At 38.8% G+C, this 23189-nt stretch overlaps 1 protein-coding gene across 1 annotated transcript in view; it reads left to right on the forward strand.

The window, feature by feature from the left end:
- Positions 1–23189, forward strand: part of GPC3 (glypican 3) — a 414363-nt gene that overhangs the window by 358344 nt on the left and 32830 nt on the right. Inside the window, exon 7 of the mRNA XM_079123994.1 lies at positions 2286–2445. Coding sequence (XP_078980120.1) covers positions 2286–2445 — 160 coding nt within the window. The remainder of the gene's footprint in view (positions 1–2285; positions 2446–23189) is intronic.

Here is a 23189-nt window from a genome sequence, read left to right on the forward strand (position 1 = left end):
AAGGCTCATTCCAAGTTCAAAACATACCAATGAATTTTAATGTAACAAGACATGAAACATTCGTTTATATGGTTTCACATTCCACACTGTGACTACTTGTTGAACTTTGTGTGTGTGTGTGTGTGTGTGTGTGTGTGAGAGAGAGAGAGAGAGAGAGAGACCCACAATTATCTGAAAGGACCCCTACGTATTTATAGGAAGATGGATTTTCTGTGAATGTTTCATTCAGAACAACACATTGCAACAGATGAAATGGAGAAGCAGCTATAATAATGTAGCTCTCTTACATTAAGTAAGACATTAAAGCGATCAGCAAAATGTGAATTCCACTCTTCTTAATAATTGTTTTATGACTGGCAAAATATGTTTTTCATTTTTAATACATCATGGGTTTATTGTTATGTTTAAATGAGGAACCAAATAATTTAAACATTTCTCAGTTATAATTTCTAAGACAGTAATTTTTAAAACTTTTTTTCATTTTTACAGACTGCATTTTGATTCATTATACACAAATGGGGTACATCTTTTCATTTCTATTGGGTAAATTTTGATAGATAAAACTTGTATAAAAATTCCCTGGGTTTCTCCATAAAATTGTAAAGAATTCTTCAGAGGTTTAGTGTGTGGCCTGGTGGTAGAGCATGTACTTAGCATGCATGAGGCCCTGGGTTCCATCTCCAGCACAAAAACTAAGCTCAAATAAAATAAAGGAGTCCTGAGATCAAAAGGAGGGGGAATTGGGGAAGAATAGAAGTTCATTGGATTAGACAAAGGGGAATGAAGGGAAGGGAGGGGGATGAGAATAGGAAAGACAGTAGAATGAATTGGACATAACTTCCCTATGCTCATATATGAATGCACCATCAGTGAAACTCCACATCATGTACAACCATAAGAATGGGAAGTTATACCCATGTGTGTATATGTCAAAATATACTCTACTGTCATGGATAATGATAAGAGCAAAAAAGAAGTCCTATGAATCACTAGTCTAGCTTATCTTAGCCTATATTGATATACTAAAAGTTTAGACATTTAGGATGAGGGGTAGAGAAGGTTGGAAGGTGACAGTAGAAAAGCATTAGAGTGACAGGATAGAGATGGTGCTGAGTGGGAAATAGTAGGTGGATTGGCTTCTCCAATGCCATTGGAGCTTTTTGGTCAGGAAAGAATTCTTTTGGACTTTTCTTCCTTTAACTAAAAAAGGAATCACCTGCAGAGTCACATTTCTTTATGATAGGTAGCTTTTTCTGAGTAGGTCTTGGTATAGCAGCTCAATCACAGGTGGAAAACATAAAAGTATACTTCACAGTGACAATAAACACAGAGAAAATGGAAACCACAGACACCAAGGCATGCCTGTGTAGGCAGCATTTTTGTTTCTTTGCTACCTCTTCCACAATCACAAGAAACTCAGTTTCTGTATATCAAGCCCCTTTTGTTGACTATCATTTTAAAAATAAGGGATAGGACTGAGATTTGGGACTAGAAATGGGTGATGAGGCAGAAGCTGGAGCAGGAGTAGAGGATATTAAAATGAAACCATATAGAAAGATGATGGGGAAAATAGGATCTGACAGCTGCCCTCAGGGACCATTTATGCTGCAGACTGGGTCTAGGCCAGTTGAAAGACATTGGGGAAGTGAGTGTCCCATAAAATGAAGAAGTCATTGTCCATATGACTGAAGAGCCAGACACTGAAGAGCAAGATATATATGCCACTTAGTAAGCATAGTATGTACAATAAAGTGAAATTATTTTAAAGTGTCTTCCTGAAATCATGGGAGAGGGAAATATTTCAGTTTTCTAGTGATCTAAAAGGGCACTGCTAGTCTCTTAATTTGGTGAGAAGCATTTCTTGTTTTTATTTCATGAATGTACATATGGTTCTGGGAGGTTTCATAGGAATCTTTCTGACCTTAGTGTCCCCCTACCCTATCATGTCCCCCTACCCTATCATTAGTGTGTTCTATAGAGACTTTTAGGAACTTGGATATCATGGTATATAAAGGTCTAATGCAATATATACTCTGACTGTTGCATGATTTAAGTGGAATTAAGGAGTAGAGAATCATATCAAATGTCATGGAAGGGTTCATAAGTATGACACTCTAAGGAGGATCAGCATCTTATATTCTATAAATTATATTTTATATATTTAAATTTGAAAATGATTCTTAAACATTCATCTACCTTTTAATGCCTCCTGTTAGTAACACCCTTGTTCTCGACCTACCTGAGAAATATGAAGATCTGCTACATTTCTGGCTATTTCCTTTCAGCTCCTGAGAACCATGTCTGTGCCCAAGGGAAGAGTTCTAGATCAAAACCTGGATGAGGAAGGACTTGAAAGTGGAGACTGTGGGGATGATGAAGATGAGTGCATTGGAGGCTCTGGTGATGGAATGATGAAAGTGAAAAATCAACTCCGCTTCCTTGCAGGTAACCAATTTGTGCTAGCTCAGAGCTGCACTAAAATGGTGGTGCTCACATATTAAAAATCAACTGAGTTGGGCCTAGTGGCACACACTTGTAATCCCAGCCACTCAGGAGGCTGGGGCAGGATGATGACCTGGGCAGCTTTGTAAAAGCCTGCATCAAAATACAAATTAAAAAGGACAGAGGATGTATTGTAGTGGTAAAGTGCTTGCCTAGCACGTGTGAGGCCCTGGGTTCCATCACAAATAGGAAAAAAAAAGTCAACAGACTACATTCTATATTATATATTGTCTCTAAATTCCCTGCAACACACAATGCCATCGACTATTCTAGGAAAGACTATATTCTCAAAAAGTGAATTTTTCAGGTAGCCTTTGTTTTCACCCATGGTCTCAGATAAGTTAAATAGGTAAATTCCTGTTTTTCATTATCTAAACTGAACTGACCTTATCTATTGGCTTCATTTCCCATTGGAGATTGTCTTGGTTCTTCTCAGTTATGAAAACAAATGCAACCTGGGAAGTCTTATGAAAACCAATGATGGGATAACTTTTGAAGAAAGAGCCATTTCCTGACTTTCTTGTCTATTTTGTTTTCTCATGCACTGTCCAACACATAGCCAATTGGCTATGACAACCTCACTACAAAAGTACATAAAAACAATACTAATACAAAAAATAACATAGGCCTGATGGATCAAGAAGGCAGAACAATAACAAAAAAATGCTTACATCTGAGTTATGGATTACAGCTTATAAAGTCCTTTCACAATAATAGCTGTTCTTCCATTTTACAGGTAAAAAATACTGGGGCTCATAGAAGGAATGAGATTTCTCTAAATGGAGGAATTAGAAATCTAACTGGGTCCTTTTGATTTTAGCACCATATTCTTCATCTGCAGTATACAGCCTTCTGCCTGAAGCCCTATTGCCCATGGTCTCTGACACACTACATGCCCCCTGTCCTCTTGCAGCCACTTTCCTTCACTAGGTCTTCTTCCTAATCCTGCCCTGAAACTGGTTACCAGAAATCTCTTCTTAAGCCTCTGGCTTTTCCTCTCCAGATAGAATGAAGATCTTATGCATTCTCCCTATTTCAACTATTTTTTTAAAATGTTTTATTATTTGTTCTAATTAGTTATACATGACAGTAGAATGCATTTTGATTCATTGTACACAAATGGAGTGCAACTTTTCATTTCTCTAGTTGTACAAGATGTAGAGTCACACCGTTTGTGTAATCACACATGTATATAGGGTAATGATGTTTGTCTCACCCACCATCTTTCCTTCCCCCCACCCCCTCCCCTTCCTTTATTTCCCTCTATATAATCCAACATTCCTCCATTCTTTCCTTATCCCCCTGTCCCTCCATTATGTATCAGCATCCACTTATCAGAGAAAATATCTGGCCTTTGGTTTTGGGGGATTGGCTTATCTCACTTAGCATGATATTCTCCAACTCCATCCATTTACCTGCAAATGCCATAATTTTATTCCTCTTTATTGCTGAGTAATATTCCATTGTGTATATATACTACAATTTCTTTATTCATTCATCTGTTGAAGGGCATTACAATATTGTGAATTGAGCTGCTATAAACATTGATGTGGCTGTGTCACTATAGTATGCTGATTTTAAGTCCTTTGGGTATAGGCTAAGAACTAGGATAACTGGGTCAAATGGTGGTTCCATTCCAAGTTTTCTAAGGAATCTCCATACTGCTTTCCAGAGTGGCTGCACTAATTTGCAACCCCACCAGCAATGTATGAGTGTACCTTTCTCCCCACATCCTCGCCAACACCTATTGTTGCTTGTGTTCTTGATAATCGCCATTCTAATTGGGGTGAGATGAAATCTTAGGGTAGATTTGATTTGCATTTCTCTAATTACTAGAGATGTGGAAAAATTTTCATATATCTGTTGATTGCTTGTACATCTTCTTCCGTGAAGTGTCTGCTCATTTCCTTAGCCCATTTATTGACTGGATTATTTGTATTTTTGGTGTTCAGGTTTTTGACTTCTTTACAGATTCTGGAGATTAGTGCTCTATCTGAAGTGTGTGTGGTAAATATTTTCTCCCACTCTGTAGGCTCTCTCTTCACATTGCTGATAGTTTCTTTAGCTGAGAAAAAGTTTTTAGTTTGAATCTATCCCAATTATTGATTTCTGCTTTTATTTCTTGTGCCTTGGGAGTCATGTTAAGGAAGTCTGGTCCTAAGCCAACATGATGAAGATTTGGACCTACTTTTTCTTCTATTTGGTGCATGGTCTCTGGTCTAATTCCTAGGTCCTTGATCCATTTTGTGTTGAGTTTTGTGCAGGATGAGAGATAGGGGTTTAGTTTCATTTTGCTGCATATGGATTTCCATTTTTCCCAGCGCAATTTGTCGAAGAGACTATCTTTTCTCCATTCTATGTTTTTTCTCACCTTTGTCTAGTATGAGAAAATTGTATCTATGTGGGTTTTTCTCTGTGTCTTCTATTTTGTACCCCTGGCCTACCTGCCTATTTTGGTGCCAATACCATGCTGTTTTTGTTACTGTTGCTCTGTAGTATAGGTCAGGTTCCAGTATTGTGATACCTCCTGCTTCACTCTTCCCGCTAAGGATTGCTTTAGCTATTTTGGGTCTCTTATTTTTCCAAATGAATTTCATGATTGCTTTCTCTTTCTATGAGGTACATCGTTGAGATTTTAATTGAAACTGCATTGAATCTCTATAGCACTTTTGGTAGTGTGGCCATTTTGACAATATTAATTCTGCCTACCCAAGAACATGGGAACTCTTTCCATCTCCTAAGGTTTTCTTTAATTTCTTTTGTTAATTTTCTGTAGTTTTCATTATAGAGGTCTTTCACCTCTTTTGTTAGATTCCCAAGTATTTTTTCTTTTGAGGCTATTGTGAATGGGGTAGTTTTCCTAATTTCTCTTTCAGAGGATTCATCACTTAGGAATAGAAATGCATTAGATTTATGAGTGTTAATTTTATATCCTGCTACTTTGCTGAATTCATTTATTAGTTCTAGAAGTTTTCTGGGAGAATATTTTGGATTCTCTAAATATAGAATCATGCATTGGCAAATAGTGATAGTTTGAGTTCTTCTTTTCCTATTTGTATCCCTTTAATTTCTTTGGTCTGTTTAATTGCTCAGGCTAGAGTTTCAAGGATGATGTTGAATAGAAGTGGTGAAAGAAAGCATTCCTGTCTTGTTCTAGTTATTAGAGGGAATGCTTTCAGGTTTTGTTCATTTAGAATGATGTTGGCCTTGGGCTTAGCATAGATAGCCTTTATGATGTTGAGGTGTGTTCCTACTATCCCTATTTTTTCTAATGTTTTGAGCATGAAGGGGTGTTGTATTTCATGAAATGCTTTTTCTGCATCTGTTGAAATGATCATATAATTCTTAACTTTAAGTCTATTGATGTGATGAATTACATTTATTGATTTCTGGATGTTGAACCAACCTTGAATCCCTGGGATAAACCCACTTGATCATGGTGCACTATCTTTTTAATATGTTTTTGTATGTAATTTGCCAGAATTGTGTTAAGAATTTTTACATCTATGTTCATCAGGGATAGTGGTCTAAAGTTTTCTTTCCTTGGGTGTGTCTTTGCCTGGTTTTGGTATCAGGGTGATACTAGCTTCATAGAGTTTGAAAGGGTTCCCTCCTCTTCTATTTCCTGGAATACTTTGAGAAGTATTGGAATGAGTTCTTCTTTGAAGGTTTTGTAGAACTCAGCTGAGAATCCATCTGGTCCTAGGTTTTTCTTGGTTGGTAGGCTTCTTCTATTTTATTGGTTGAAATTGATCTGCTTAAATTGTATATGTCCTCCTGATTCAGTTTGGGTGGATCATATGTCTCTAGAAATTTGTCAATGTCTTCAAGATTTTCTATTTTATTGGAGTATAGATTTTCAAAATAGCTGCTTATTATGTTTTGCATTTCAATAGTGTCTGTCATGATATTGCCCTTTTCATCAGAAATTTTAGTAATTTGAGTTTTATCTCTCCTCTTCATTAGTGTGGTTTATCAATTTTGTTTATTTTTTCAAAGAATCAACTTTTTGTTTTGTCAATTTTTTGAATTGTTCCTGTTGTTTCAATTTCATTGATTTCAGCTCTGATTTTAATTACGTCCTGTCTTCTACTACTTTTGGGGCCGATCTGTTCTTTTTCTAGGGCTTTGAGATGTAATGTCAGATCATTTTTTGTTGACTTTTTATTATTTTATTGAATTAGCTCAATATTCTTATAATTTTAAGTTATTTTTATTGGGGTAAAAAAACAATTAACAAGAAATCTATCCTCTGAACAATTTCTTTTGGTACTGGGGATTGAACTCAGAGTCACTTTACCACTCAGCCACATCCCCAGTCCTTTTTTTTATTTTTGTTTTGAGACAGGGTCTCTCTAAATGGCTTAGGGCCTTGCTAAGTTACTGAGGCTGGCTTTGAACTTGTGATCCTCCTGTCTCAGCCCCCCAAGTCACTGGAATTACAGGTGTGTGCCACTGAACTGGGCCCCTCTTCACAGATTTTTAAGTGTATATTACAATATTGTTAATTATATCCATATTTTTCTACAACAGGTTTCTAGAACTTTTTCATCTTGCATGATTAAAGCTCTATGCCCAATGAACATCACTAACTCTTATCTTCCAGCCCCTGTCAACTACAATGTTAATTTCATTTTCTATGAGTTTGATGGCTTTAGATAACTCATATAAAGTGGAATCATGCTGTATTTATTTTTCAGTTTTTTTTTCCTGCTGCTGGGGATTGAACCCAGGACTTTGTGCATTCGAGGCAAGCTCTCTACCTACTGAGCGATAGCCCCAGCCCCCTGTTTTTCAGTTATTGGCTTATTTCACTTAGTATGCTGTCTACAAGCTTTCTTCATGTGTAGCATATGGCAGGATTTTCTTCATTTTTTAAGACCCGGTATTATTCTATTGTATGTATATACCATAATTTCATCCATTTATCCATCAGTAGACATTTAGTGAAAAATGCTAAACCTTCCACTCCTTGGCTGTTTTGGATAATGCTACAGTGAACAATCTTTAACTATTATACCACTATGGAGATAACATATAAAATCATTACCTCCAGTCTCAACTGCTCTCCTGAGCTACCATCCCACACGTGCAGCTGCTTACTAATCATTTCTATCTCTCTTCACCACCATCATCCCCAACTGGGTGTGTCGTAAGTCAAATTTATCAACTGACCATCTCAAACTGGTTCTCCCTTGATGTCCTTGTTTTTCTAATGCTACCATCATTCTCCCAGTCATTGGGGCTTTAACTAAAATCATCTTTGATTATTTCTTCTCCCTTACTTCTCATATGCAAGTGGGTCCCAAATCCCTGTTGATTCTTTCTTTGTCATTTTTTTCCTACTTCTATTACTGCTTCCCTTCTATTCCCTCCTGTATATGCTATTGCAATTACATCCTGAGTGGTCTCTAGGCTTCCAGAGTAAGGCAGGAGTATTTGAGAGCCTTAGGCTAGCAGATTAGAGAACAAAGAATCAGGGACCCAGGCAAAAGATTCCATCAATTCATCATGCACAGATGCCAGGTTAATCTTTCTAAAGCATCTCATACCTCTCTGTAGCTCGGCTGCCTTCATCCTGTCCCCATTGCATTGAGGATAAAGCTCAGATCTTTAGAAGAGTTCTGAGAGAGCCTTCTGCTCTAGCCTAAACTATGCTTCTGATTTTATTTCCTATTTTTAGCCCCACAGGAGCCTCCCACTTCAGTAAAAATATCTGTATTTGTGGTCAATGAACCCAATAAAAAATACTATTCTGGTTTCTATCTTCATACCATAGCCCATGTTTATTTCTGCATAGATATGCTTCTTTTCTTACTTCTTAAATCATGTCTGCCCCTCAAAGTACAATTCAAGCATGATGCAGAAAAAGGAAAATGGTTTTTAGAGTAGAGCAAACCTGACTCTACTACTTATGAGTTGGCATTACCAGAGACAAGGTCTCTATTTCCTCCTCCATCAAATGGGAATCATAACCCCAATTTGATAGTACTCTTGTAAGATTAAATCAAGGGGGAAATTTTATAAAGCATCTATTCTAGTATCTAGCATACTACATACCCCATAATTGTTAGCTCCCCCCTGTGAAATTTTTTACAACCAAGTCCCTAGTTATCACTGTCCTATGAATTACTAAAACAAATCCTGCCACTGCTTTAAGAAATGGTCTGCAGTGTCTCTGGGGTTCCATGGGACATAAAATGAGCAGCCAGATCCTAACTTCTTATTAGAAGAATGTTAAATAAACAAGAAAGTAAAAATAATAAAAACTAATGTTTATTGGTCACTTACTACATTCCAAACAGTGTGCCAGAATTGTATATGCACTGTCTCATGTCACATTATCTCCTATTTCACAACACAACTCTGAGCTGCAGTTATTCTTCTCACTTTACAAATGAGAATACTGCTACTGGACATGGTAGAGTGACTCACCTAATATCATGTAGTCACTAAAATCATAGTCAGGATTCAGAGCCAGGCAGTCAGGTTTCAGAGGCTACTCCTCGATTGAGTCTCCTCTGAATCTTATTTTTCTCTGCTTATCAATATAGTTATAAAATGTCAGTTTTGTACTTTGGTGCAGGTTTAGCATTTTCAATCTCAAAATCTGAAATCCAAAGTACACTGAAATCTAAAACTTTTTGAGTGCTGACATGGTGCTCAAAAACTTCTGGATTTTATTTCTTTTTTTTCCCCACATTATTAATTGCACATTATAGTTGTATATAATGTTTGGATTTATTGTTGCATATGCATACATGCACACAATATAACAATATAATTTGGCCAATATCACTCCCCAGCATTTTAGATTTTGGATTTTTGGATTAGGGATGCTCAACTGGTAAGGTCATACAGATATTCCAAAATCCCAAAAAACTCCAAAATCTGAAACACTTCTGGTCTCAATCACTTTTGTAAGGGGTGCTCAACCTATACCTGGAAAAACTTATGTCATCTAAAGGTTGCCCAGGTGATTCACCAAAATGCTAACTAGTCCCAGCACTGATGCCTAGGACTCACCACTGTTCATACTTCTCCAGAAAAATTCCTGCTTATTCCTATCATGATTTCCTGCCTGAGTCACATCTCTATTCATTTCAAAATACTACCCCACAACTCCATTGTGATTTAACATTTTTAAACAGTGTTTGGTGGGGGACCTTGCAGGGACTTTTCAAGATCTATATGGATTACATCTTTGGTTTCCCTTTCTCCATGTGCACAATTGATTCTCTCAACAAATTCTAGTCAATTTGTTAGGCATGATTAACCCTAAGTACTTTTTAATCTGTAAAACACTATACAAGAGGTAGTTCATTTCGTTTGTAGGGAAAATTATGCTTTTACTGCAATATATTACACTTGCCTAACATGATCAGTGATCCTACTAGCCTGAAGTTCCTTGGGTCCCCTTTGAAGTGCTTCTCATGGAGAAGAGACTCATTGCCAATCTGCCAGGCGTATGGCATAACAGCTACTTGGAATGACAGGATATACACTTTGGTCAGCTGTTGCATAATTTTACCCAGAATCTGGGTAGATGCCATCTGGTCCTGGTGATTCATCAGCATCCATTTATTTAGTCAACTTGACTTGGAACATCATGTGCATTTACCCCCATTTCATTTAGTACTCCAAATTGCCTCCTCCAAAAGACAACTTGTGAATAAAGAGCATGGCTCAGAGTATGTTCAGATTCTCTTATATCTCCCTTTGGCCACTCGACAGGCTTTTTGCACCATGATTAGCAAATGATCCTATTGATTGACTTCCCTGGCTCATTTCTTACATTTTTTGATGCACTTTATGAAGTACAGGACACCTTGGTTCTATTCTTCACTTTGCTTCTAACTCCAATGTGTCATAAGAAAAGCTCCTTCTACTTTTTAGAAGTTAGTTTCTCCATTTGTAAAATAAAGGGAATGCACAGACAACACTTGTAGGCTATTCAAGTGCCAGCAGTCTGAGATTTTGTTCATTTGTTTGGCTTTGGTCTCTGGCAAGGTACTTATCAGAGTCTTTGGGGGATATCTTTTGTATTTTCATCTAATCATGCAGTTTACTTGTTCCCTTCTCCTAAGCTCTATTTCCACTTAGGAAAGGCCTCATTTTACCTATTCTAACCCTCCTGACTTTTCCAATCTGGCAAACCAGGCTTCTTACAAAGGGTTGCCCACACCTCAGAATATTGGGGTAATATTCACTTTTAAAACTCTTCATCCCAAAGTCATTTTTCCATGATTGTTATTTCTAAGTTGAAAATAGAATTTTTAGGGGCTTCTCCTATCTGTTGAATTTAATTGTTGGTGATATCTTACCCAGAGTTACATCTTCACCAATATCTTTCATTTCTCAGAACCAAGGGTAATATATGTTTCCTTTTGATGCGTGTCCTACTCCATTTGTGATGCTATAAAAATACCTTAAGTGAGTAATTTACAAATGGTCAAAATTAATTTCTCAAAGTCCTGGTAGCTGGGAAGTTGAAGATCATGGTGCCAGCATTTGGCATCTGATAAACGCCTTCTTGATGCCATCTCAAGTGATGGAGGGGGCAGATGCTGTATTCTTATGTGGCAGAAGGCAGAAGGGCAAACTGGACAGATGCTGTGTTCTCCCCCAGCACAAGAAATAGAAGGACAAAAATGGACCTACCTAGTACTCTTTAGGCCTTTTACAAAGAAAAGACCAATCAACTCCTTACCCAACCCCCTTAAAGACTGTAGCATTGGGGATTCAATTTTAGCAGAAATGAAGAAGACAACTAGCATTCAAACCATAGCAGTGGGTTACTTAATCTCTCTTAGCCTGCTTTCTCATCTAAAAAATTGAGACAATAGTGTTTACTATTGTGGATTTTAAATAAAATAATCCACACAAATCATCTGTTGTAGTACCTGGCACCTACTTAGTACTCACAAAATGATATCTACTATTACTGGTCTATTGTTGCAGCCACTAATAACTCATGGAAGCTCAAGGAGCCTATGAATGTTTTGGGCGTTCTTTTAAAATCCATGAAAGGCAAATAAAACTGGGCAACCAACATTCAGCAATATCTCCTTAGCTTTTGTTACTCCAACTGGGGTCCATAGACCAGCAGCATTTGTATTGTTTGGGAGCTTGTTAAAAATGCAGAATCTCAGGTCCTGCCTCAAGATCTACAGAAGGTCATGTTAACAAGATCCTTAGGTGATTTATGTATAGCCCTTGCCAACTTCTAATTGAATACTTGTGACATTTCAGCTTAATAGCCACTAAGCTGCCCAATAGTGAGCTCAATATTCTAGGAAATTTAAAAGGACTGCAAGACTCAGTCATCTACATGATTGATTAGGACATTTTAGTTATATTTACTAGCAGTGGGACCTTGAGCAAGTTATTCGGCTGCTCTGAGTCTCAGTTTATTCAGCTGTAAAATGGGTATAATTGCCCTTATTTTTCACATTTCAATAAGTTATTTTGAAAATCAAATGTGATAAAGAGTGTGAAAGTACTTTTTACTCACTAGGTTCTACAAATATTTAAAACAACCCAGATTACTATTATTCCAAAATCTCTGGTAGTTCTTTAGTTTTCTCAGCATCCCTAGTTCATGTGTTTTCTACAGAGATTGAATTGGGCCTGTGAGTTTGAATACTCATGTATAGACAGGCTCCCCTCCTGAAATGGATCTTCATCCACAATGAAGCTGGCATAAGAAGCTGACTATTTTTCTTTTTTTGCTAGCCTGACTGCAGCAGTGTTCTTAGTTATGACTTTGTCAGCGCTCTTATTGTAAGCTGTTTAGGAAGCTGGCTACTCCCAGTGCTCTGGCTGGGACCAATCCCTGAGACGCTCTGGCCAAGATGTGATGATCAGCATCCTGAGTGTCTGCCTCCTCTCACCAAGTCCCCACTCTTACCTGCACAGAAGCACACACACACGCGTGCGCGCACACACACACATACACACACACTTGTTGGAAATACAATTGGAACATACAAAGCAACTTCTAGCAGGAAACATCAGTCACAGAGACATCTGCATTCCCATTCCCCCAACTTTGTCTTCCTTAACCCTTTTCTTGCTCTAGCTTACTCTACTCTGTGCATATAGCCAGAACATTCTGGTGAACTTAATGTCTTTATAACTGTACAGTTCAGAAAAAAAGATAATCTTGTCTCAAGCTGATCAAAAACAGGGTAGGGTGACATGGATACTGCATGAGCCTATTTGAATGGGGAAAGTAGAAATGGACTGCAGACAATAGAAACATTCCCTGTCACCACATGGCAGTAAAAGGAGCTTGAGCTAGTTGGTGGGGAGCTGGAGAGTAGAGCTCATCTTGGGGCTTAAACCAATAGCAAAGGGCTTATACCAGTATCAAAACTAATTGACTATTTTTGTCCATGGTAAACAAATCCTTCTTGTGGAAATGCTAGTCCTGGAAAAACTTTCAGTGTCTCAGGTGTCAGTGTAGGGACGACAAAGAGAAACCCTGCTACTTGTTCTTGAGCTGAGGTTCAAGGTGAAGGTGATTTTCAGGTCTAGACTGGTCCCTTTTGCCAGTCTTTTCTGTCATCTCCAAGTACTATCGGGGAGAGCAGAAGCCTGCCCCTTGCGGATCACTTCTTGGCATCAGTACTGTGGAGGAAGCCATTAAAGTCATGTGGGTCCCATGACTTTCTGTACTAGATATTCCCTCTGTATAGTTACTTTACAATCTAAAGGCGAAATAACAATAACTTCAAAGAACGAGAAATTAGGAATTTTTTTGTACCAAGAATTGAACCCAGGGGCACTTAACCACTTCTTACTTTTCTATTTTGAGACAGGGTCTTGCCAAGTCCTTAGGGCCTTGCTGAACTGCTGGGACTAGCTTTGAACTTCTGAACCTCCTGCCTCAGGCTCCCAAGTTACTGGGATTACAGACTTGCACCCTCAAGCCTAGCAGGAAATATTTTTAAAGCTGTTCTTTTTTCTTTTTTCTTTATTTTTTAAAAATGTTTACACCAGATTAAGTATAACCATATATCCCTACTGCTAATGCTCCTGTGTACATAGAAGAGGCCAAAGACACTTCATGGCTTAACTATTCTAATAAATTGTCAAATCTCAAATCCTCGTAAATGGGAGTTGGTAATCACCATGTATTAATAAGTTCATTAATGGGTTAATCTAGTGAAAAGGTAAGACCAATGGAGGAAGTTTATGATAGCCCTTTCACCATGGAGACATCTGCAAAATATTAATGATTTAAAACAAATTGTGATGCTTACAAAAGAATAGGTAGAAAGACTGTAGAGGAATGAAATGTCCTAGGGTTTTCTATGGGAAAAATGTTGAGTCCTGTGAAAAGTTCAAAATACATTAGATACAGTAATATATCTATTTTTACTTCCCTGTTGATAACAAGTCCAGGAATCAATTATGTCTGTTCTCTCAAAATGTGCTCTAAAGTTAGAACAAATCCAATTCTACTTCTTGCACTCTTTGGAAACCCACCATTCAGATCTCTGACACTTAGTTGCAGGTTGCTTCTCAATAAGTAATCCACTCCCTGAACTCTCAGTCAAGGGCTCCTAATGACTCCCTCAAACATGTGCTCTCAGTGCAAGAGGACTCCATGTTACCCCTGGGAGGTAGATCCCATCTCATGGGCAAATGGGACACCCTCCAACCTTTAGGGTGCTGACACTTGAGACATAAAGGGAAGGGCACTACCATTCACATAGTCAAACAAACTGGATCCCAGCTCTGTCCCTGCCATTCCCTTGTATCGTGGCCTTGGACAAAATCATTCAGCTTCTCTGAGCCCCCATTTCCTCACTTGCAAAAATGGTGATAAAATATTTGCCAACCTGCTCACCTTATTTGTTATGGAATGAAAAGTGTGTGATAATGGATATGGAAATACTTAGACTCTAAAACAGCATGCCCATTTAGGGTAATGTTGTTAATATTGCTTAGTACCATTGGGTTATAAGTTAGTTTTATTTGCCAAAAGCCTTTAGCCAAAATTATAAATTAAGTCCCAAATGTTCTGGCCAATAATTTTCATTATGATGTGTTCTCTTCTCCATCCCCAAGGTGGCATTTTCAGTTACTCGTTAACTTGTTTTTAGCCCAGGGTGGTCTGAAGTCTCTGAGAAGATATTTAAACAATGACAAATATGTCTGCTAAGTTGTGCAAATAACCACATAGTCACAACAGTAGTAGGCACCTACATCTTGAAAGAATCACAGCTAGTTATGTTTTGTTTTCTTTGGTGGTAGTGGGGCAGTGAGGGCAGGGGTGGACAATGATTTCAGAGGGTCAAGAAAGGGCCCCTGATTCTTTCCATTCTATCTTGCTCTTAGCTACAAGCAATCTGCTTTCATGTCTTGATCTTTTCTTTTAGAGATCAAATGCCACAGGGAAGCTGAAGGAAGCAAAGCTCACTATAATAGCACTTTTCACAGATACAAACCAGGTGGTTCTTGCTAATAGATTGACAAGACAGCCAATCCCACCTCACCCTAGAGCTTTGTATTGCTTCCAGGGCTCACAAAGAAGGACTTAGCAGTGATATTATCTGACAGTTGAGAAGTGTACCAAAAAATGGGCCTTCCCCATGCCTTAGTGTTGACTGGGGAATTACTACAGGTAAGCTGGTGACAGATGAGAGGAGGAAAAGGTAAAATCTTTCCATGAAGTTACCATACCTTGAGACACATTCGGGATTTTGTTTATTATTTGGGAGGAGATTATTCTGAGGTTTTCATTTCTAGGTCTCTGCTCTGTGATACTTTCCTATCTGAGCCATTAGGGAATTTGACTTTTATTAGGGAGAATGCTGTAAGAGATATACTTGCTTTGGGGGCTTACACATAACTCTAAGAATGGGGTTACTCTGAGGAATAGTGTGACCAATTTGAGACCACTGTATTTTATAATCAGTTTTCAAATTAAGAGAAAACTTGAATGCATGGATTTGCCTACATGGTGCAATCTCGATTTTCAGTTTTCTCTGAACAGAAGCCAGGTTGACCAGCTTATGAACAGCCTCAACTAATGTGTGGTTTGTGTGGTTATCTAGTATGGATAGAAAGGAATGAGAAGGAGAGATTCAGTGATCATCTGGTAGAAAAGTAGGGGAGGAACCAGTAGGAAAGTGGAAAGGCCAAAACCTCTAACAAACAGAAGTGAAGCAAAACTTGTAAGGTAAGATCCCCACAGGATCTGGGAGAGCATGCTATGTGCCACCAAATAGAAAGTGCTCTTCTGCAAGAAGAAATATCATATTGTAGAGGAAGGCAGAGATGTCTAATGAAACCTGTGCAGTGGTTGGAAGTGTCCCTCATTAAAAAAAAAAAAAAGTCTATTAGAAGAGTCAAATCAGCAGGTCTGGGGATTCAAACTGTGGTCCTCACGCATGCTAGGCGAGTGCTCTCCAAGCGGAGCTATCTCTTGATCTCCTAAAGAGTCAAATCAGAGGAGTCCAGTGTAAGAAGGACTTGTGAGGGCTGGGGAGATAGCTGGTAGAGTGCTTGCCTCGCAAGCCCAAGGCCCTGAGTTCGATTCCCAGTACTGCAAAAAAAAAAAAAGAAGAAGAAGAAGAAGGAATTGTGAACCTGCAGAATGAGAAAAAGCTGGAAGTGATTTGTGTGGAAAGTTCTAGCAACTGTAGATGGAGATCAGAAATGAAGCCATAGCTGAAGTCTTGCTTTGAAAGGAGGAAGGACTCAAAGGGGCATCAGAAGCTTTGCATCACTGACCTTCCATAAGGGCCCCCAAATGGCATGTGTACACACACACACACACACAAATACACACACTATTCAATCTCTCCAATTAAGAAAGCACTCTCCTATAGCTTTTCTTAAGATGGCAAAAAGAACAGAGATGCAGCCATTGCCTCTATTTTTTCTTTTATTTGCCTGTGTCAAATCCAAGGAGATTACCCATTCACTTTAGTAGGAATAAAGTTACTGGCAGGATATTGTGAGGTGAGTTTTTTGTGAAAAGAAGCCTTGTCATAGAGCCTGCCTACGTTCATACCTGGGTAAGAGATGTTTAATAATCTGCCAAAATGGTTCATGGCACTTATGGTTTTTACCATTTCCAAATATAGCTGCTGATTTTTAAAAACTGCTTTCTAGTCTTTTTTTAAAACAACAATCCTAATGTATATGATTGATGGTAAATAAGACTTTAAGGTGAGAACAGGCGTGTCATCATGGACAGAATCTGCTAATTTGTAGCTCATTGATGAACTAAAGCAGTAATATAATTACCAAGTAAGTAAAAACAGAGTAGAGGCAATTCTAAAAATTCTAGTATCTGCAGGCAGTCTGTGTGAGCAGGGGAAATCTCATTAGCACCTTCAGGATGGGTTTTGGAGTAAAGTGATTTCCCCAACTAACCATAAGCTCCTGAGAGGGTAGCAAGCATGTCTTTTTCTTTCTGTGTGAACACTTCTCATTCGGTAGGTGCTAATGAGATTTCCCCCTGCTCTCTCCTCAAAGACCAGAATTTGTAGAATGGCCTTTGCTCTGTTTTTATTTACTTGGTAATTATATTACTATTTAAGTCCATCAATGAGCTACAGATTAGGAGATTGTCTGTGCTGGCACTCCTGTTCTCACCTTAAAGACTCAGCTCTCAGTCACTGACTTCTGCTTCCCTCCTTGGCCTTGCTTAGTAATTGTCACTTAGTAGGTGGTCAATAAACATTTCAGGTCTAGGGTTGTAGTTCAGAGGTAGGACACTTGCCTAGCATGTGGGAGGCCCTGGTTCCATCCCCGGTCCCATGAATAAATTAATAATTTCAGTTATTCATGTGTAACTTTGTTTAGATTTTGTATTTCTGTTTCGTGATGCTGGGGATGGAACTTAGACCAAGTGCAAGAACTGTATGTCACATTCTCACTGCTTCTTAAGCTGGCTTCCTCAATGTACCCTTCAGTTTCTAGCAGCTGAAACTGTGAGGATTGACATAGGAGATCCCTGACCTAGTCAACACTGGAGTAGGAGCTGGGGCAGGCACTGAGTATCTGTGATCTAGACATCATCATGAGGAGAGTGAAAGGGTTGGGGAAGAATGTGAGAAAGGGTAGTGGGAAGACAGTGAAAAGCAGTTGCAATGTTCAGTCTACACAAGAGAAGAATTCAGGAGATGTGAATGTTGTCTTCTATTATGTAGAAGTCTTGCATATGGAAGAGGGTAGATCTGTACCAATGCATGGAATTTACAAGAAGTCATATTTTGACTGACGGAAGGGTGAACTTTCTCACCCTTTGAGCTATTCTGCAATGGAATGGACTGCTCTAGGAAACAGTCAGCTTCCTGACTCTAGAGGCATTTGACTAGAAATTAAATAAACATATTTCAGCAAGATTGGCTGGATGGGGGTGAGGTGTCAGAGAGTGGACAGATGCCTCCAACATGGGCTCTTGATTTCCAAGATCCTGAACAGCTTTGAGGTACTCTAATTTTATAACCTAAATATGTAAATAGGGCAAAAGAGAACCAAAATGGTGGACCAAACCATTGAGGCAGTTTTTCAGGCTGGAGGAAGGAAAGAGGCATGGAGAAGAGAGTCTCTCTGGTTGTTTGCATTTGAGCACATGTCACCAATTATGATTTTCTGTAACTATTTTCCTAAGCAAGTGGATCCTTAGGAATGGCAGAGATTTTGCCAGGGAACCATTCTTTTCAACATCCTCTGTCACTCACAGCCTCCGGATTTGTTTTGCTACTACAAGAATCCAGTTCTCATGTCTCCCCAATTATTTCCAGGCTGTGGCCTTCCTGCCCTCCTGTTAGAAAAGCAAACCTGGGCTAGAGCTCCCCTACCCAGCTAAAAATCATTAACTCAAATGACTGAATTGTCAAGACCAAGGTTGTATCGTTCACACTCATCTCTTGCACCTCTCTCCCATCAAATTCTGTTCACACAAATTAGAATAATGCATCTCAAGTTATCTGTAACTCAAGGCTTTTATTTCCCTCCCAACTCTGCCATGGACCAATACTTTTGCAGAATATAATAAAAGATAAATTAGCTGGATGCAGTGATACAAGTCTGTAATCCCAGTGACTTGGAAGGCAGAGGCAGGAGGATCACAAGTCAAAGGCCAGTCTCAGCAACCCTCCCCATCTTTAAAAAATAAAAATGGCTGGGGATGCGACTCAGTGGTACATTACCTTGAGTTAAATCCTGTTGGGGGGAAAAGTCTAGGAAAAACAAATGACAAAAAGGCCTACAAAACATAAAACAGAAGCCACATTTTTGGCATTACTAGGGGTTGAATCCAGGGCCTAGTACATGCTAAGCAAGTGCTGTAACACTGAGCTTCATCCACAGCCCTTTTTTAAAAATTTTTGAGATTGGATCTTGCTAATTTGCAGAGACTGACCTTGAATTTGCGATTCTCCTGCTTCAGCCTCTACAGTAGCTGGGATTGCAGGCATACACCATTGCAACCAACTCAAGTCACAGTTTTTAATTATGAGTTTCAACAGGTCTAAATATCTCTGTCAATATACTATAAAATTTTCTAAGTGATTTCTTTCCATTTCTGTACTTATATTCTTGTAGATGAGCAATAAGTATCAGAGTAATACACCATACTTTGAGTAGGGTGGTATAGCCCAATCTCTTTGTCTCTGCCTTGTATCCCTAATTCCTTTGGTGAAATAGTCTCAAAAGTCATCTTAAATGGGCCTATTTAGAGCTGACTTACTTTGGTTCATGAGAGCCAACTGTTAAATTTTCAGAATTTTTGTGGGCCTGTTGTTGAACATAGCCATTACTACAACTTAAATTATATAAATTTACAAGGAAATGAATCTTATTTTTTAAAAAAGTGACTCTCAAAACTTATCACAACCTAATTACTTTATTATATTTTATAACTATCTCTGCTCTTAAGGTTATATGTCTATTGCATCTGTGTGGAGGAAATACTATATACTTTCCTAACTTTTTATTTAGTGTCATCGTATTGGTGCCCTTAAGTTGGCCATGATAGTTACCCCACAGACTTGAGCAAAAACTAGAAGTCCAGGCTTAATTTATTATTTTGTTGATTCTCTAGACTTAAGAAAGTGATTGTAAAATGTTCATAGTGCAGCTTAAACTTAAAATCATGTTGTATTTGTAACCATTACATTGCAAATAGCACAAAAAGTTGAGGAAATGTTCTTCCAGCATTTGAAAACTATTATCCAATTCAACAAACAAGTCACTCCTTTCATTGATGGAGTGAAGTTCCAACATATGTCTTTATTATTTCACTTTTGTGTTGTTCTTAATATAAACCAGTATATCAACCAATATTCCTATAGGAACTAGTTCATCAATTTTGACCATAGTTTGGCTACAGATGTAGGAGTCTGGCAAAAATCAATGAAAGCGTTCTGTGAGAACCAATTGACTATATTGAATTTATAATAAAGGGTATTATATGTTTGTATCTATACATCAAGGGCTGCCCATCCTTTATTCTAGTAAAACTTAAAATAAAATGGCATGCATACTTTTTTTTTGAGAGAGAGACAGTTGTTAAACATTTATCAGCCCATCACTGAGTGAGAGGGTACATTTGGAGGATTCATTTACTTTTCCTTCATCTTCAAAGTTTCTTGGCTTAAATCGATAGTTCTTTCTACCATGAATGAGAGAAAATTCTTGTCTTCCAAAGTTATGCTGACAAAGAAACACCCCTCATTTTTAGTGACTCTGACTTCTAGGAATCTGGGACTTGGAAACTTCCTTAACTTGGAAACTGTTAACATGCTCCATAAATTTTTGTGTTCAAAACTTCATATTTCTTGTTGAGGTTCATGGGCTCCACCTTAAGTCTCTACTAACCAATCTCATCAGTCACATCTAAACCTAGATGAGAGTTATAAGGCAGTTCACTAGGGCACAGAGGTGAGGACCGCTTTTTGGGTTCAGCCCTGCTATCAGAGAGCATTAGGATAAATGAATAACGTGTGCTAGTATTAGCCCTGGTTTTGTAGAGTTAGAGTGGAACTCCTAATATCAGGTTACATTTTGTTGGCTTGGTAATCATTTTTTTAACCACCAACCATATGGGCAGAGGTTGGAAGAAAAACTAAATTTGGAACACACCCCCACTCTCCTGTTCAGCATTTCTTTCTTATTTGTGCAGGGAGGCAACATATTACTCATATTCACATACACCACCAACTGCTGGGGGACTCAGAGATTCTTCCAAAATGTGGTCAGATCACTGAAACTTTTCTATACAAGTATGTGGGAGTGCATTAAGAATGCCTGCACTTTGCTTCTGCTGATTTCTGAGCCTATGACACACAGCACTAAAAGACTAAGTCAATAATGAAAAGGAGCTCAGGCATTTCACGTTAGTGGGTTCATAGATTGTTTATCATTTTTAGTGCACACATAGAGATAATACACTACTATTTTTCTGACTCAGGTATTTTTGAGCATGGAACCATGAATTTGTCTCTCCATTTAGCTTTTTTTCTGTTCTGGCTCTACTTCTCCCCACATACTACTTCATATGGCATGACAGTTGGAATAGGAAAGATAGGCTTGGGGGTGATGGACAATGGTAATGATTTGGGCAGTATCTGTGAAAATCATGCACATTTCAGTTTTAAGGCTTTCTAAGCCTCAATATGCAAGTCATACTTTAGCTTGAAGTGGCATTTTTTAGTACCTTCGTAGGGTTTAGAGTCTTTCAGCTTAAGGAATGAGGGTCTTCCCTCAAGGAGAGATTGTACCTTCCCACCACTAGCCAGCTTGGAGTCCAAGGGCATTCTCCTTGCTGTCCCTGGGTTTCAGGAAGGAATGAGGAGTGATGAAGCCAAATCTTTTTACCCAACCTTTCCTAATTTGGCCCCAAACTACTTCTCCAAACTTATCTATCAGTAACCAACCCCGAACCCATCTGTGCTAGTCAGCTTTTTGCCACTGTTACTAAAATACCTGACAAGAACAACTTAGAGGAGGAAAACTTAGAGGGCTCACGATTTCAAAGGTTCAGTCCATAGTCAGCTGGCCCTATTGCTCTGGGCCCAAGGTGAGACAGAATATCGAGGCAGAAGGGTGTGGTAGAGAAAATAACTCCATCCTATGCACCAGCTACCTTGAAGTTCTCACTGTTGCCAAACTTGCTGTTCCACTCTTTCATTCCTGCCTGGACCTTTCTAAATTCTTATACTTGTAATGTACATAAAGCACTTCACCCAGTGCCCATGCCTTGCTTAGTAGTTTTCAATAAATGGTGGCTGCTAATATTCTGCACGTGCTGGTTCCTTAACTCATAATTATTTCCCCTTTTCTATCTTTAAAACTCAGTTCAGATGCACCTCCCTGCTTGGTGAAGCTTTGCCCCAGGCAGAGTACTTTGTGAATACTCATTCGTGAACTTATCAACTTGAGGTCAGGTAACTCCCAGTGCCTAACACATAATTAGTGCTCCATTTGTGTTTGTTGCATGGCCCTGGCTATACAAAAATGAAAAGCAGAGTACCTACCCATCTAAGCTCCTCGTCTAGTTGGAGGGAGGGGGGCAACAAGATGGGCAAAAACACCTAACTATATAATTATGTGATGTGGTTAAAGCACTGATTGCAGAATGCACAGGGAGTTGTGGAAACACAAAGGAAAAACTGCAAACCCAGACTGGGGTGGTCACAAACTGAGCTGAGTCAGAAACAATGTGTAGGAGTCAGGTGGAAAGGGGAGAAAATTGCAAGCTGGCAGGAAAGTCTGAGCAAAGACATGGAGGCGAGATAGAGTACAGCCGTTCTAGACATGATACACACTTTGGTGTAGCTAGAGACAAGCGAGAGGCAAGAGGCAAGCCTGGAAGGTTTATTATGGGTCAGATTGTCAGGGCCATCTCTGCCTTGTTAAGGAGCTTGGCCTTGATAGTGTTGCAGGGTCTATAAATTCACAACATGTGGCCCATTAGCCTCCAGGCCCCCACCCTTCTGCATAGTAGACATTGATAATCAGTCACAGCACCCCATTCCACTAAGCCCAGATGTGACCTCCTAATCCTTCTCAACATGGCACTGCAAGGGAATACCACCAGATTGAAAGTGGCACTCTGGTTTGCTGGTAGAAGACTTTAAGTGTGTGTGTTCCTGGGGGTTGGGAGGATGGTGAGAGAATCAAATCACTTTTAGAATTGCATTTTGGAATGTTTAGTATGGAGGAGTAGATGAAGATGCAGAATCAAGAAGAACCACCAGAACCAAATTGTTCAGATGTGGCAGAGTAAGGATGTAGTAGTAGTCAAAGATGAAGTCAGTGTTTCCACCTTAGGCACATGGGCAGATGGCAGTGTCATTCAGAGAGAGAACATGAAGGAGGTAATGATGGGTTAGCCATTATAAGAATAACTCATGTTTTTGAGTGTTCATTATATTCTTTTAGGCATTTTATGTAGGTCAATTCATTTTATCTTCCCAACAACCCCACAGGGTGGATGCCATTATTATTTCTGTCTTGCAGACGAAACTACATGGAAAGGTATGGAATATTGAAGAGCAGACACAATCAAGGACACTAAGGGAGAATTAGAGTGAGAAAAGCTGAAAACTCATAGCTTAGTGATTTAATGAATATGGATGGAGCCAGCCAAGTCACCAGGTGCCCATTCTAGGGGTTTATCAGTTCATCTGTAGTGTTTTGGAAACCAAAGGATTTAC

Source organism: Sciurus vulgaris (assembly GCF_902686455.1).
Source record: "Sciurus vulgaris genome assembly, chromosome: X".
NCBI classification, from domain to species: domain Eukaryota; kingdom Metazoa; phylum Chordata; class Mammalia; order Rodentia; family Sciuridae; genus Sciurus; species Sciurus vulgaris.